This window comes from Notechis scutatus, chromosome 4 (genome assembly GCF_049901735.1).
Source record: "Notechis scutatus isolate UNSWTSFEM ecotype Mainland chromosome 4, rNotScu1.2, whole genome shotgun sequence".
Taxonomy (NCBI): Eukaryota; Metazoa; Chordata; class Lepidosauria; order Squamata; family Elapidae; genus Notechis; species Notechis scutatus.
Window position 1 is genome coordinate 90,058,710 of NC_142012.1, and position 16,233 is coordinate 90,074,942.

At 39.5% G+C, this 16,233-nt stretch overlaps 1 protein-coding gene across 2 annotated transcripts in view; it reads right to left on the reverse strand.

The window, feature by feature from the left end:
* Window positions 1-5,322: 5,322 nt before the first annotated feature.
* UNC5B (unc-5 netrin receptor B) overlaps window positions 5,323-16,233 on the reverse strand; it is a 230,148-nt gene continuing 219,237 nt past the window's right edge. For both annotated transcript variants that reach the window (XM_087964090.1, XM_087964089.1), the window contains 3 exons: window positions 15,387-15,551; window positions 13,001-13,179; window positions 5,323-10,582 (listed from right to left, as the gene is read on the reverse strand). In XM_087964090.1, the coding sequence (XP_087820216.1) occupies window positions 10,417-10,582; window positions 13,001-13,179; window positions 15,387-15,551 (510 nt within the window). In that variant the 3' untranslated portion in view covers window positions 5,323-10,416. The remainder of the gene's footprint in view (window positions 10,583-13,000; window positions 13,180-15,386; window positions 15,552-16,233) is intronic.

The following is a 16,233-nucleotide window of genomic DNA, read 5'->3' on the forward strand; positions in this document are numbered from 1 at the left end:
ATGCAGCCCCAAAATAAACAATCCCTTGACCAAAAAGAGATCAAGGTTTAAAGAACAGCCTGTAGTTTTAAATCCTTGTCTGTATCTAATACTTTCCCTCTTACTGCCCCGTCTTCATTCAAAGATTTAGCGATAATAGAAAATTAGATTAAAAGTGAAGACATACAAAAAGATTGTAACACAGGAAGCAGGACTTCTTTTATACATTTTACTGAGAATGGGATCAATTCCCACCCCCCAACTAGCTGGAAATATCCCATAAAATAAAAAGAAAAAAGAAAGGAAAAAAAAAGCCCACCACAACACATTGCTCTCCACCTGCTGCTATAGAGGAAGGAAAAGCCTGCAGTCCTTCCCAAATACCTTGTGGTTAAATGACTATAATATTTACACTTAACAGAAACAGTTTTTGTTTTACTACTGAACACAGGAAAGAGGCCTTTGGATTATTTCACTTAAAAAAAGCCCAGCGGCAATTAAGAAAACACAGTTTATCTTTTGGTTCTAAAAATCTGGACACTTAGCCAGATCTGTATATTGCATATGTAGATCCCTGATATTTGCCGTATAAAAAAATAAGAAATTTTGACCAACTAATGAATATACAGGACACACATTGTAAAAATACCCGGTATCAGATGGGTTAAAAGAAACTCCCAATACTGATTTATCTTGTTATAGTTTTCCATACTCTTTTTAAGATTTCCAAGCTGCAAGTGGAAAGTGGTTTTTGCATAAAGTAGTTTTGAAGAAATACAGAGTTTGGATTGTGAAGTTCTGTCCTTCTAAACTTTATAAATGGCACAGATTCAAAACACCCCCTTAAGGACTAGACAGCGGGGCTGCAAACGTTACAGAATTTATTTTCTGCCTGAGGCCAAGAACAGCTGAAGAAAGCAAGAATGTTCTAGATTGCTTCACTCTAGTTCAAATCACTGATTTCAGTGGGAAGTGTTGATTCAATGTGATTCAACAATATAAACGGATTTGTAAAACTGTTGAGTCTATTCTCAAACTGCTTCGAGTCTATTCACAGACTCGTGAGGCCTTTGGAATCAACAATGGGAACTTTTGGGTTCAAGTGTTTGGACTCAATTTTCAGACCTGATTTGGAGGCGAATCTAATCTTTCAAGCTGAATCTCTAAACCAGGGGTCCTCAAACTTTTTAAACAGGGGGCCAATTCACGGTCCCTCAGACCGTTGGGGTGGGTTGGTGGGCATGACTAGGCAGTCATGTGACGGAGTGGGTATGGCGAGGTGGTCATGTGGCCCATTTTTGGCAGGCAGAGTGGTACTGGAGGCCAGGGAGGCCAAAAATGGGCTCATTTTTTTTTTGCCTCCCCAGCCTCCAGAAGGTGGGTGTAGGCAGGGAGATGGACGGGGCAGGCTGGATTTATGGCTTTGGCAGGCCGTATCCTGCCCACGGCCCATAGTTTGATGACCCCTGCTCTAAATCAAAAGCTTTACACAACCTTAGAGGAAACCTTACAGGATCTTTGCATTGCAAATCCACCCCAATGATGCTTTCTCCCAGCCTACCAGTTTTTATTTTTTTGGGGGGTGGTGGTGGTGGTGGTAAATAACTAGATTCTTCAGATACAAAAATGTATTTTTTGAACTAAGAGTTGAGCTATTATCATTTTGCAATAATAAGGGATCTCTAATCGACATTGCTAGATATTGCGTCACTGGAAACAGTTCTAAATCAGTCACCTTTCCGTGAAATGTTGCTGTTGTTGCAGCAAACCTAACTTGCTTCCAACAGCTTTTGGGGGCAAGGATCAAATAAACGAATGAGACATCCTGAGGAACAATTGGTTACCAAGCTATCAGGTAAGAAATAATCTCTAGTAACAATTCTGCTCCCTGAGAGTCCTAGAGTTCATCAATAGCATGTGTAGCTTTTGGACAGTCCTCTCCAGCTGGAATTTTGAGCTCAAAAGTCCAATAATTGGGAGGGTACCAGGTTTGGGGAGTCAGGCTGAGGAGAAGGTGGAGAACCGGTGGCTGTTCAGATGCTGTACTATTCAAGTTCTTGGAACTCTGACCGGTGTATATATTGGATGGAGTTCATGAGAACTGGAAGGAAATAGCAGAGGGAGTGTGGACACAGGTTCTACTATTCTCCATTTAAGGAAATGGGCATCCCTGAAGCTCAACACCTTCTCGGTACAAAACCTGCTACATCATGTCATTGCTTAAAGTTATTGCTTACAAAGCAGCACTTGTGAAAGGGGAGAAAAATTAAGAACGTGACCAGCATTTGGAGCAATACTGCTCCATACTATGCTGGCAGAAGAGGGCAATATCTGAAGAGGTAGTGGCTATAAGAAAATACCCTGCAACTACGTAGTTTTTGCAACAGCACAGGCTATTGCAAATTGTTGTTGTTGTTTTAAATGAAAGCAATACACGTGAGCCTCTGTGGCGCAGTGGTTAGAGTGCAGTACTGCAAGCTACTTCTGCTGCAGCCAGCTGCCTGCAATTTGGCAGTTCAAATCCCACCAGGCTCAAGGTTGACTCCGCCTTTCATCCTTCCGAGGTGAGTTAAATGAGGACCCAGATTTTTAGGGGCAATAGGCTGACTCTGTAAACCGCTTAGAGAGGGCTTGTAAAGCACTATAAAGTGGTATATAAGTCTAAGTGCTATTGCTATTTGCATTAAGAGTTTTACTGCTGGAGTTAGCTTTTTATATTCCTTCACAATATTCAGTATCTCTGCTAACTTTTCCTGCTGGGACGATCTGGAAAATGCGATCGGCAAAAAACACCGGCAAAAGGATGGATTTATTAACACAGGTCTATATCCAGCTCCTTGCTCACCTATGCCTATTTCCAAATTCCCAGAGCAAATACAGGTAGTCCTCGACTTACGATCACGACAGAGCCCAACATTCATGTGACTAAGTGAGACATTTGTTAAGCGAGTTTTGCCCCATTTTACGATTTTTTCTTGCCACTGTTGTTAAGTGGATCGTTGTAATCGTTAAGTTAGCAACATGGTTGTGAAGTGGATCTGGCTTCTCCATTGACTTTGCTTGTCAGAAGTTGCAAAAAGGGAACCCTTGACCCCGGGGACACTGCAACTGTCATAAATATGAGTCAGTTGCTAAGCGTCGGATTTTTGATCACGTCACCCTGCTGGGAATGCTGCAAAGACTGTGTGAAAATCGGTCACTTTTTTTCAGTGCCGTTGTAACCATGAACAGTCAACTAAATGAACAATTGTAAATCGAGGACCATCTGTGTAGAGAACAATTCCTGACCCTTTCGCAGTCGCTGCCTTTGTTTCCTCCCTGTGAACATCAGCACGAGAAACCTGAAGGAAAATTTTTCCCCAAGCTAAGAATTTGCATGTGGCTTTTTATAAAGGTGTTGTAGACAAACGTGGGATCACCACGAAGGACATTAAAATGCGCTGCCTTTCATATTCCACTCAGTGGGGTTGGGATATATTTAATACCGGAACTGTTACAAGACTATCATTTGTATTATTCATGGATACTATTTTTTTTTTTAAAAGAACAATTATGTCCTAGAACAGTGCTGGCTAACCTATTTGGGCTCCTGTGCCAAAAATTGTGCACGCACTTGCGTGCCAGCACCCAGAATGCAATGCGTACCCCCTCCCCATGCCCCCTGCCCATGCGCATGCAAGCCCCCCCCCCGCCACCCCTTACCTGCACTGCGCCTCACAGCTGATTTTTCGGCTGGTTTGAGGCCTTTTTTGGCCTCCCAGAAGCTTGGAAAAAAACTTCTGCAAGGCTTTTCAGGCCTAATTATAGGCCCATCTTTTTCCCCTTCCGGTATGATAGGAAGTTATGAAACGGGCCTATAATTTGGCCTGAAAAGCCTCGAAGAGGCTTTTTCCAAGCCTCTGGGAGGCCGAAAAAGGTCTCAAACCAACCGGAAAAAAAAAAAACAGCTGCAAGGCGTGCGCATGCACAGTGAGGTAAGTTTGCCTGCGGCTCGCGTGCCAGCACAAATGGCTCTGCATGCCACTTGTGGCACGCAAGCCATAGGTTCGCCATCACGGTCCTAGAAGATCTGCAATATAAAGTATCTATATAAGGCACTGCAAAGCATTACCAACGGAAAGAAGAAAACTATCGTAATCCCAATATTAGCTGCGAGTGAACAAATATAACTAACCATTTGGAAATGCATTCTAGAACAGCAGGTGCTGTATCCAAAATAACACACATGCACACTTAGGCTTGATTTACATAGTAAGACATGATTTGGGTTTCTTTGATGGGGTGTGTTGTATGAACCCAAGCTCTGTAGTTTGAATTATGATTAACTGAACCATTCCTTGGTATGTATTCTGAATCCAAGATTTAGACACCTGTATTGGAACTGATTCATTCAAACATAATTGCAGCATGAGTGTTAACAGCAAACAGACTCCTCTGCTAAGTTTTTTTCAGGCTCAACAACTACGCAGGAGAACTATACGGACTGAAGATTCTTAATTTTTTCTATCCCCCCAAAAAAAAAAGAATACATATTAGGAATATTTCTTGAGCAACCCTATAACCCCAGTAAACTGATCTTCATCTAAAAAGACTGGCCTTTCTTCATGAATTTAAAACAAAAACTGACAATTTTAGTTTATCCTCTCAAACATTTCCTTCTTTTTGCCCTGGAATCTGAGGAATCAGTGATGAGGTATTAAATAAAAATCTGTTTAAATGGAAACAAGTGCCTTGCCCTAAAGAACTTTCTCATTGATCTGTTGATCAGCCACCATGTGAATTTTCCTTCTTTATGGAACATTCTTTGCCTTAGAATCATACCAGTTCTTCAAAACAAAGAAACGGATCCATTAAAACAAATATGTTTTGGAAATGATGGGGGAAAAAACAGTGGTTCTCTTGTCCTCCAAGGCTTTCAATGAAATTCAGGCCAGCACAACTGATGATCTAACTCATGGATGTCAAACTCGCCGCATCACATTGCCGTTGTGTGACATATCGTGACTTGTTTTCCTTTTGTGGAGCTGGAGTGTGACACCCCTGCTCTAACTTGTACTCTAAAGCAGAGGTCTCCAACCTTGGCAACTTTAAGCCAGCTGAGGAATTCTGGGAGTTGAAGTCTACACGTCTTAAAGTTGCCAAGGTTGGAGACCCCTGCTCCTTCAGGTAGAAGGAAGTTCTGACACTTACTGCAACCTGTTTTTCTATAGAGAAAGCAGTTGCATTAGAATCAAAGGAGGCCTGTTCATAAATTTGCCAGCTTTGAAGTGATGTTAGGATTGGAAAACTTCCAATGCTTATGTTTGCAAAATTGTTATTCTGAGAAAAAGAAAATGAAAAAGCTCATTTGCTAAGAGCTTCCATTTATTTGGTTTCCTTCAGTCTCCAGGAGTAACACAGAACTAGTAATTTTGAAAGTGCCCGGCAGGAATGGTGTGATGTCAGCACTGTAAATATCTCAAACGTGTATTCAAAATATTCCAAAATATCCAACATGCTTCTAATATTATCTTTTAATTGTCTTTGAGATAAAAACCCAGCTTGATTCTTCACAAACAAATTCTTGTAAAATTATTTTCAATCTATCAGCTAGGATCATTGTGAACAGTTAGTAATTATATTGGACTATAATTTTTTTGTCAAGCCAAACCCTTCACTAGATATTGATGTTTATTTGCATCTTTCCATATCTCAGGCATCTGTCCTCCCTGCAAGACAGCATTAATTGTGTTTTGCAAAGATTGCAAGAGCCCATCATCAAAGCATTTATAATAAGAAGCCAATAATTCATCTGGTTTTTCTGCACTTTTCCAGGTTTAATCTTTTTCATAGTTTCAGAAGCCTCTCGACAATTCATCATTTGCGGCCACTGAGAAGAATCTGCCCAAAGAGAATTAAGCACTCTTCTCAAGTACTAATAAAAATACTTGTCGCTATGCTTAACAAAAGAATTGTATATGTTATCATTAATATAGACAGTGTCTCAATTGGTGGCCACTGTATTTTCTGCAAGGTAATGTTTTGATTCAGAAATCATGGGAACTAAAATAACATAAATGCCGAGATGTTCAGGACATGGTATAGGGCAGTACAAAACATTTTGCTGAGATCACCAACACAATTAAATGTGTGTACAATAGCCTTCAATGCAGTAGTAGGATATGTACACATTCAGGCTCCAAGAAGGTTTAAAGAATTGCATTTCCATCAGCCTATTGCTATCTGAGCCTTGCAAATTTGTATGAGAAAGGATAGGGCTTCTGGTTAGCAAACCTACCCATGAGGAAAAGCAAGAATGTTCCACATGAAATAACATACAATTTTGCCTACATATGATACAAATGCTGCTTGAGAAAATGTCAAGAACATTGATCACAATCTCTCTTCTTCTAGGGCTTAGCTACCCTTCCAGGGTTCTTGGCACCCTCCCAATAGAAATTCTGAAAATGGCCAAGATCTCACAAGACTTCAGCACTCTCACCTCAAGATCTTGCAAAAATAATAGATGAAAAAAGTTAAGCTATCATAAACCTCTAATGTGAGAACACTGAGATCTCGGGAGGGTGTGATGTCCTTGTGAATTTTCAGCCACTTTAAATAGCGGATATTAACTTTTCTGTAAAGCAAGCTAAACTAAAGTGCACTTCTAGGATAGATCTTAGGAAGGAGGAAAGACACAAGCAGCTGTTTGCAGCACATGCTGGAATTCATATTACAAGAGAGAGAGAGAGAGAGAGAGAGAGAGAGAGAGAGAGAGAGAGAGAGAGAGAGAGAGAGAGAAAAGCTGGCTCTTAATGAACTTATTAATAAGGGAGAACTCAGTGGCTTGTATCTCACTTCTCAAGATAATGTACTGTAGCCCCTTGCCATGTAAATTTAATTACAGGAATTTTGCGATTCTTGTTTCCTTGATCATACTCTTCTGTTAAAGGGATTGATGTGCCCTACTCCCTAATTTACCCAATGCCACACATATGTGTAGTTAAATTATCAATGCTTTTAAAAATGAGAGGTTGAGGAACCAAACACTAATGCCTTGCATTCACATGGTTGCGTATAGAAGTCCTTCCTCATGACCATCTTGTAGCGTTTTCTAGCATCATCCAACCCTTCTTCTTGTGCCAAAACAACAGTCATGAAGACAGGCTTGATAGCATTTGGCTGAGTGATGCTATGAAAACACTTTAAATCGCAAGTGGAAAAACAGCCAGGTTCAGTGCACGCCAGGGAGAAGCAGTCACGTTTCCCCATATATAGGTAGTCCTTGACTTACAACCATTCATTTTAGAAGTTCATTCAAAGTTACAATGGCACTGAAAAATAGTGACTTATGATCTCACACTTATATGCTGCCTGCCCACAGATATGTGATTAAAATGTGGGTGCTTAGTGATTGGCATGTATTTGCCACCTACCCAGTTGGCTTCTGACAAGTCAAGTCAATAAGCAGGGAGCCAGATTCACTGAACAAGTCATAAAAGTGGTTGTAGCTTACTTCAACAACTGCCTTGCTTAGCAGTTGTTGTGGAAATTCTGATCTCAATTGTACTTATAAATCGAGGGTTACCTGCGTTGTGTTCTGAGTCAAAGGATTATTTCTCAGTAACAGTAACTGGGAATAAAAGCAAATTAGGGGCTGTTTTACTTGCATGCTACTTTTCAGAAGCACCTTATAAAAATCACCACAAAAGACACTTTTGCATTGATTCCTCAGTGCTCCCATCGTTTACTTCAGTGGCTAAAACCTAACCCTCTTCAAAAGGTGTATCATGGTTTATTTTAGCTACTGGGAATAAATTCCACACACCCATTTGCTACGGAGTTGACATTCCCGCAGCAATCTTCATACCTCAACAGATCTCAATACAGGATAAAGTCATGTAAAAAAAAAATCCTAAAAGCATCAACTTCACATGATACAAAGGATGCTATCTGAAGTATTTGCAAATCCTTCAGTCAGCAAACAGTCTAACAACAGAAGAGGAAAGGTATGTCCCTGATAATGATCAGATTCTGCCTAAAAGTTCAGATGCACCCAGTACTACCTTTCTCTCAATATCCAAAATGCATTCCAAAGAGCTTTCATTTTAAATGGATAGCTTTACCATTTGCCCTTTTTGCACACGTTCTATCCAAATAAGCTGCTTTGTATGTGAGCAGTTTTATCAACTTTCTGGAGATCGGAGAGACTGGAGGGAGATTGGACAACCACTTGTCTGAAATGGTATAAGGCTTGAGCAGGGGTTGGACTAGAAGCCCCTTCTAACTCTTGTTATTCTATGGGAGCGTATTCTCATACAGAACATTGGGCTATGATGGAATGTGTTAGGACAGGCCTCTTTAAATAGTTCAACTTATCCCCGAATCATTCAGACATAAGACTGCAAAAATACTTTCACATTTAAGGTTTCTATCATTCTCTTTTGACATAGCTGCAGTTAAAAAGAGCTTCAGAACACAGCTGAGAAAACCATATTTGTAGCCTGTACCTATACAGTTGTACCTCGCTTTTTGACATCAGTTGGTTCCAGGAAGTACAATGTGTACTAAGAACTATGAGTGCCAAAGAAACCAGGTGATTTATCACATGCCCCTTTGTTTTGTCTGGGAAGAATTCTCTGTCTGTCCTTTTTCCTATATCAGCTACCTTCCCAGCATGGCTGACTTCTTGTTTGCTCTCTGCGGCTGTCCCCACTCTTCCTTTTGCAGTACACCAAATACCAAAGAAACTACGAGTACAGGGGCAACGTTGTTTTTGCATCAAAATGCATCGCGTACCAAATTTTGAAGCAGTCAAATTCCGAGGGACCACTGTATATCAAGGACAATTGAATTTTAGCTCCCCTATAGAATGGATGCTATAAAGCCCATACAATATAAAATGCTTTTAGACAAATTTAATGGAGCTACTGTGATACTAGCCAGAGTGTTATTCCAGTTGGACCACCAAAAGAACTGAATTCAGAGGAAAATAAATGCCACAAAGCAGGCAGTGACTCAAGACATAACCGAAATAAGATTATATTTGTTTTGAGGGCTGGGAAGAATACAAAAATGTGTTGGTCTTATTGGAAAGCTCGAAAAAAAAAAACCTTCCAAATCTGTCTACTTCAAAATGTCTCATTCTTATAGGCCTTTACATCTGGCCCCACATTACAGCTACATTTTCAGAAGTCAGTTTGTTATGCTATGAATGGGTTGTTAGCTTTTTTCCCCACACTCTGGCAATCTTGTTACTATGGTGAACTATAATAATAATAATAATAAAAAACTTAAACACCATGTGAAAAAGGACACAATTTGTCCTTTTAGACCAGAGGTCTCCAAACCTGGCAACTTGAAGACTTGTGTACTTCAACTGCCAGAATTCTCCAGCCAGCATAGCTGGCTGGAGAATTCTGGGAGTTGAAGTCCATAAGTCTTCAAGTTGCCAAGTTTGGGGACCCCTGTTTTAGACCCTCATTTTTTCTCTAATCCTATCAACAATCCTACCCCACCAAGCTTCAAAGATGATCACATATATCATGGATGTCAAACTCACCGCATCATGTTGCCATCACGTGATGTTTCACGGCATTTTTCCCATTTGTGGAGGTGGGGTGGGCGTGGCCTGCGCGTGATGCATTTGTCCCACGGGCCGCCAGTTTGACACCCCAGACATACATTGACCATTTTAAAATTTACCGCCAGAATTCTCTCTCTTTCTCTCTTTCTCTTTCTCTTTGAGTGCCAAGATATTCTTGCTCTCACATAGATGAAAGATTCTTAATATATATTTATATATATATATATATTTTAAAAAAAGGATGCATCCAAAGATCTGGATAATACATTTACTTGCGTTTCCTAAGAAACGGATTTCCATTTATTTTCCCTTGTAAGCATGTGTATTTTAAGCTGTCTGAGGCTTCTGACAGGAGTTGTCTTCACTAAATTGTACTCAACTCTTCAAAGCATAAATGCCAGAAAAGAAAAAATAAGAGCAAAGTAGGAAATGGGAAAAGAGAAAGTCGAGAAGAGATCAACAAAGAACCAAACAAATTAACAGCCCAGATTCCAGCAGCCCTCATAATAAGCCACAGAGACAACAGAGATTTGAAGAAGACACTGCCGCCTGAGGCTGTGGTCACCGTTAGCAATGATGCATTGCTTTCAAGCTGTAATCCAAAGGCTGTGAGGAATAGGAGGAAGGAGTCTTTAACACTTGGATTGCTTGTAAACTCCGCAATTTCTAAGGCTGATTGTGATTTCATGAGGGAGGAGTATGAGAAGGAGAAGAAACCTGAGTTGAATCCTTCAGCGCCTTGGCTCTGCTCCTTCTTTGCAACTGTTTCCCACTGGTTCCAAAGAGCTTTTTTTCTCTCTTTTAAGTTATTTTTTCTTCCTGTCCCTCTCTTACTCAATCCTCAACGTGGCTGGAAGTCTCCAGCAGTTGCATCAACACTCTCCTTCTGTTGCCATGACAACCAGCATCTCACTCTTGCCCATCTCTTCCAAGGCACTGGCCAGAGTGTTAAGATCTCCATCGTCTTGATGTTGGGCTTCCCATAAGTCCAGGATCACCCCAGTCGGGCTGGCTTTGGTGGCAAAGAAATTTAGGTACCTAAATAAGATAGAGAGGAGGAGAGCTTACTACCTTCACCATCAACATCAGTTATTGAAGTATTCTGTTCTGAAGCCACTGTTCACATAAATAGACTAGCATCCTAATTAAATCCATACCGCCATGAAATCAGAACCCTGAAAGCGTAATTATTTTCAGGACCAGAGTGGTTTTTGTAAGAAGGCTAGCGGAGAAAAATATGAGACTATAAAATAAAAATATTAAGGACGAAGAAAAAATAATGGGGATAAAATGTTTTATTTAAGCATCCCCTGTCAATAAATCAACTTCCTGGTCTAAAACATAACAACTGCATCATACTGCCTTTAGGATTTATAAACATTATTTCAAGGAACATATGAAATAGTTCTTCATATACATCCAAGACTCCAGGTAAACGTTCAACTGACAGCACAGCCCAATAACACAAATAAACAGCTTTAAAATTCAGTAGGATTTATTTCCAAGTAATTGTAACTTTGGGCTGGTGATGAAACTTAATCTAGCCATCTATCTCACAAACCAACTCTGATGACTGATACAGCAAAAAAAATCATATTATAAAAATAAAATAACAAAAACAACAAAAGTTAAGTAAAGAAAGGGCAACCAAAGGTAAATGCATTCATACACCTTATGAGCTCAGCTAATTTATTAACCAATTTCTATGTTTAAGTTCCTATTTTTTTTCCTTTTATTATTACAGGCAGGCTGACAAAATAAATATTTAAAGCCAGAATAATATGAAGAATGCAAAATGGGGTAAGAATGTTATATAGTGCTTCTGCCCAATTCTACTACTCTTAAATTCTCTGAGAAGAGATTTTATTCTGTAGAAGTGTATTTTCATTCTGTACCTCCAGTAGGTTTCTGTTCTAGTTTGTAAAGTATAAAACGTGAAATCCATAAATGGCAATGGCTTTAAAACTTCCATTACAACTGCCAGAGGTGGTATTCAGCAGGTTCTGACCAGTTCTGGAGAACCGGTAGCGGAAATTTTGAGTAGTTTGGAGAACCGGCAAATGACACCTCTGACTGGCCCCGCCCCCATCTATTCTCTGCCTCCCGAGTCCCAGCTGATTGGCTGGGTCTTCTTTTGTTGCCCTGCACAGGAGAATGGAACTGGAAAGCAGGTTAGTGGGGTGGGGTGGGAATGGGATTTTGCAATATCCTTCCCCTGCCATGCCCACCAAGCCATGCCCACCAAGTCACGTCCACAGAACCGGTAGTAAAATATTTTGAATCCCACCACCACTGGCAACTGTACATCACTTTTTACAACTGTTCAACTATAGAACAATCGAATAAAATTCAACCAACAATTTAAAAAAGAATAAGAAATCCCTGATGATCTCCAAATTGACTTTAAAATGTTCCTGAAACATTTGGATGAATTAAAAAAAATGTTTATTTGAGGCTAAAAATACTACAGTGTAGGCTTCAGGTGAATATTCTGGAAAGGATATTCCATTACCGAGAAGATTATTACCCAACCTGGCAGCTATTTGCTGAACCATACAAGAGGCCCTTTTTTGATGTTGTGGCAGATCCAGGTTGATAAGTATTGAAAGAGGTATCATCACAGATAATCTGGATGTGAACTGTTTAGAACCTTATAGTTTTAAGAACAGGCTTTGAAGATTAAACACAGATAATCTTGTTCAAACAGGACTGTTGAACTTAATCTACTTTTTTCCTGCCTTTGTAGTAGCTCTATTTATAACTTAGAGACTGGCTTATCCCAGATACCTCTGGTCAGCCTACACTTTAAAAAAGGAGGGAAAAATGAAACAGAAATATAGAAGCTGTACATCCATGAGAAATAATCATATATATCAAGAGAAAAAGGAGCCTACAGGTGCTTATAATTCCAAGCCCAGGGAGAATGCCCAGGTATTCAAACACCCTCAGAACATCATCAAAGTTGCATCCATTTGTATCTCTGGTTCTAATCAAAGTGGTTACATTGGCCATCACTTCTTGGCCTACTAAATGTTTATGGAGATTCTTAGTCATCCAGGTCATGGTTGTCCCAAAGGTAGTTTTTCAAAAGGCAACTGGACTTTGTTTTTTCTTGAAGACATTTTGCTTCTCATCCAAGAAGTCCATTTGCTTTTTTGGAAACCACCTTTGGGTCTTGGCCTACTGGTAAAACTCCACTAAGCAGCTTCATATGTCTCTTTAGTATTGTAGGCAGGAATTCTGATATTGACAAAATGGGTAAAAGCAATGTAGGTGGCACCTAAGCTATTCATCACATCGTATCATTAAGCCAAATGTTGGCATCTAAATGAATTGGTTCTCAACAGTGCCACTACAGGTCAGGGGCTTAAATGACCAAACAACTTCAATGAATACTGATATGCCTTGGCTGGTTTCATTCCTGTGGGGCAATGAAAGCATTGAAGTAAAACTCACCGATCCACAGAAAGCTTTTGGGCAAGGAGCCGCCAGTCATTCCCTCTGGAGTTAGGAGCATCAAGACTGTTGCAGATTTTCTGCCGTATGGACAGAGGAATCTTGAAGGCATGTGGTCCAAGCTGGGTTGTCATGGCACCACCAGTGTGGGACCGCAAGGCATCAAAGGAGCTGGAGTTCTTTGAAATGTTAAAGTTTTATTAGTTTACCAAAATACAAAACACACAAAGAAAAAATGAAAATAATGGGAAAGTAAGGGAGGAAAATGGGAAGAGGAAAAAGTATAGGGGAAAACTGGAAAAAAGAAAGAAAAGCATTGACTTCTGACTCTTTTTAGGGCAGCAGAATAAGATAATAACACACAGTCTCAATTTTTTAATTTTTATATAGCTCTCTGCACAAAATGGAAAGATATTTTAATTCCTACAATGGGTGACTGGTTGCAAAAGCTAATGAAGTTAGCAGAGATGGCTAAATTGACTGCTTTAATTAAAGAAAAGAATATAGATAACTTTGTTTCCACTTGGAAACTGTTTCTGGACTTAGTGCTTGAGGTGGGGGAAAAAAAAACCTCTGACTTTGGATTTTGTTAATTAGATAAGTTTGTTTTTATGAAAATGGCTAGTATATATTATTATGTAAAAGGAACCGGCGTTCTTATAACAAAACAAAATGGGATGCAGGCTCAGTGATTAATTGGATAAAGATGGCAATTTTTAAAAACGTGATGAGCTCCCTCTTATCATTTATGGATCCCAAACTGTCTCATAACCTTGGCAAGATCAATGACAACCATGATTTATAACATGTGCTAGAAAAAACAAACAAAATTCTCAGGTCACAATTGGTCTGCTTTCTGGCACTTTCAAGATGGATATTGAAAGATTTTCTATCAACAGAAACCACATACCGCATTTGCATATATATGGCATATATACATACGTGCATACAACAAATGCTTCTGTTTTGGTTTTTAGTCACTGAAACAATTGACAAACTTCTAGAGAAGTAACTCAAGAAAATTTAAAGGCCCATATCAGCTTCATGTGTGAAAATGTTCTCATCTTGTTTCGTTGTAGTCTATACACAATAGTATTGGAGCTGGCTTGTACTGGCTTGTAAGCGTTAATGGTTACATTTTCTGGAATTTTGGAATTCTGTTCAGAGCAAAACTGAGCCAGGATGCCCAGGGTGCTGATCAGCTGTTTGGTGGCTTGCAGTAGCAATGAAGCCAGCTGAATTGGTTGTTAAATATTTGCCAATACAACACACCCTTTTAACTATACTAGCTGTGTCTTTGCTTCTGCCACAGAACAAAACTTTGAATTTTTTTGTTTGTTTGTTTGCCATGTACTAGGCAAACAAAGTCAGAAGCATTTGAGGGGTGGAAAGCAGTCAGTAAAATGCACTAGGAAAACTACTAAATGCTAAAAATCAAAATAATAGGTACGCGAAGGGTATCATGTCTTAAAAATAAATGGTGATCTTCATAGCCTCATCAAATTATCTTGCCTCAGTGACTGCAGAAGGAAACAGCTATCTAATAATGCCACGCATAGCTGAACTATAATGGGTCTTCGAGATTAGGACAGGAATCTTAAATTAGTCTGCAGGGGAAGGGAGGTTGGCTGGTTTTGAAATGTTTTGGATAATGCACTTCCTACCACAACTTTAATAGGAAATACAAATCTGTATGTAACTGGCTAAACACCCATGATCTCAGAAGTAAAGGAAGGCCTCAGGGCTGAGATTTAAATAATTATTACTCTCTTCTTGGTTCTTCAGCTTTCCGAAAAAGTTTCAGCAATAACAGTTTGTCCAGAATTAAAATAAAAACACTGAAATTGATATTTTAAATTTCCAGCAGGTTATGTGAGCCAGATACACAGGCAGAAAAAGTTGCATGAAATAAAAGGTTGTATTGTTAATATCCAGTAGAATAGAGATGGATGTATCAGAGATGTTAGCAGACAATAAGAAATACGATTTTTTTTTAAAAATGTCCATATAATAGTAATGACATTTGGAACAGCAGAAGTAGAAGTGAGTCATGGCTGAAATTAAACATTAGAGCAGTGTTTCTCAATGTTGGTAAATTTAAGATGTGTGGACTTAAACTCCCAGAATTCCCCAACCAGAATGCAGACTAAGGAATTCTGGGACTTGAAGTCCATTCATCTTAAAATTATTAAGGTTGAGAACCGCTGCATTAGAAGAACCTAACATGAACATTAGCCTACGTTTCACCGATTGTATCTGGCCAATATAATGTTTCAGATAAACTATTACGCCCATTATTGAATAATCCTGTTCCTTTTGTCTCATTCATTCATTCATTCATTCATGCATTCAATTTGCTTTTCTTATCCGAGTTTTCCTTGCTTACCTCTCCAAGTGTAACATGTAACTGGAATATCTGCCCTTCTCCTTCAACTTGCCGAACACAGATTTTGCAAGTGAGTTCTGTAGTAGCCGGGCTGTATCTCTCAAGGCTGAAGGTGCAGTGTAATGCCCGCTGACTACCACTCCAAATGTGATAGAAAGGGATTTCCTGAAGGAAATAGAAAAGAAAAAGAAAAGATGAACAAACAAGTGCCACAAGATGTCACCAGTCTGGAAAATTGCAGATGGATCCTTTAAAAAGCAACAACAACCTAAACAAAAACAATCCTGTGTACTTTCTCTTCATATCAAATTCCAGGCAAGCAGAAGAAAAGAACAAGGTGTAGAACAGAGGTCTCCAAACTTAGCAACTTTAAAGACTTGTGGACGTCAACTCCCAGAATTCCTCAGTCTTAAAGTTGCTAAGTTTGAGGACCCCTGGTGTAGAGTCTTTAAATGGTAGTTTGATTGACGGGCTCTGTATTGTTTATTGAATGCTAAGTGATTGCTTATTTGTGGGCTCCCCGGTGATAACTGACAGTGGTCACTATGGAAAACACTGTTGAATTAGGTAAGCGTTTGCTATAAGTCAATTGGGTTGCTCTGAGCTACAAAGGAAGGAGAAATTTCCAGATTGGGTTCAGCTGGAATTCACAATCCAGCTTTACAAGATGAAGAAGCTCGCCGTGGCACACTCTTGATATAGGGCATTGGGATGGGACACTTATATCCCTACACATGTCTTCCTTTCAAGTAATTATAGAACATGAATCTTAGTTGTATGGGAGAATGGAGAAGCAAAGGGACAAGGTGAAATATATGAGGAAGGAAAGCATGTGGCAGGCATGTCA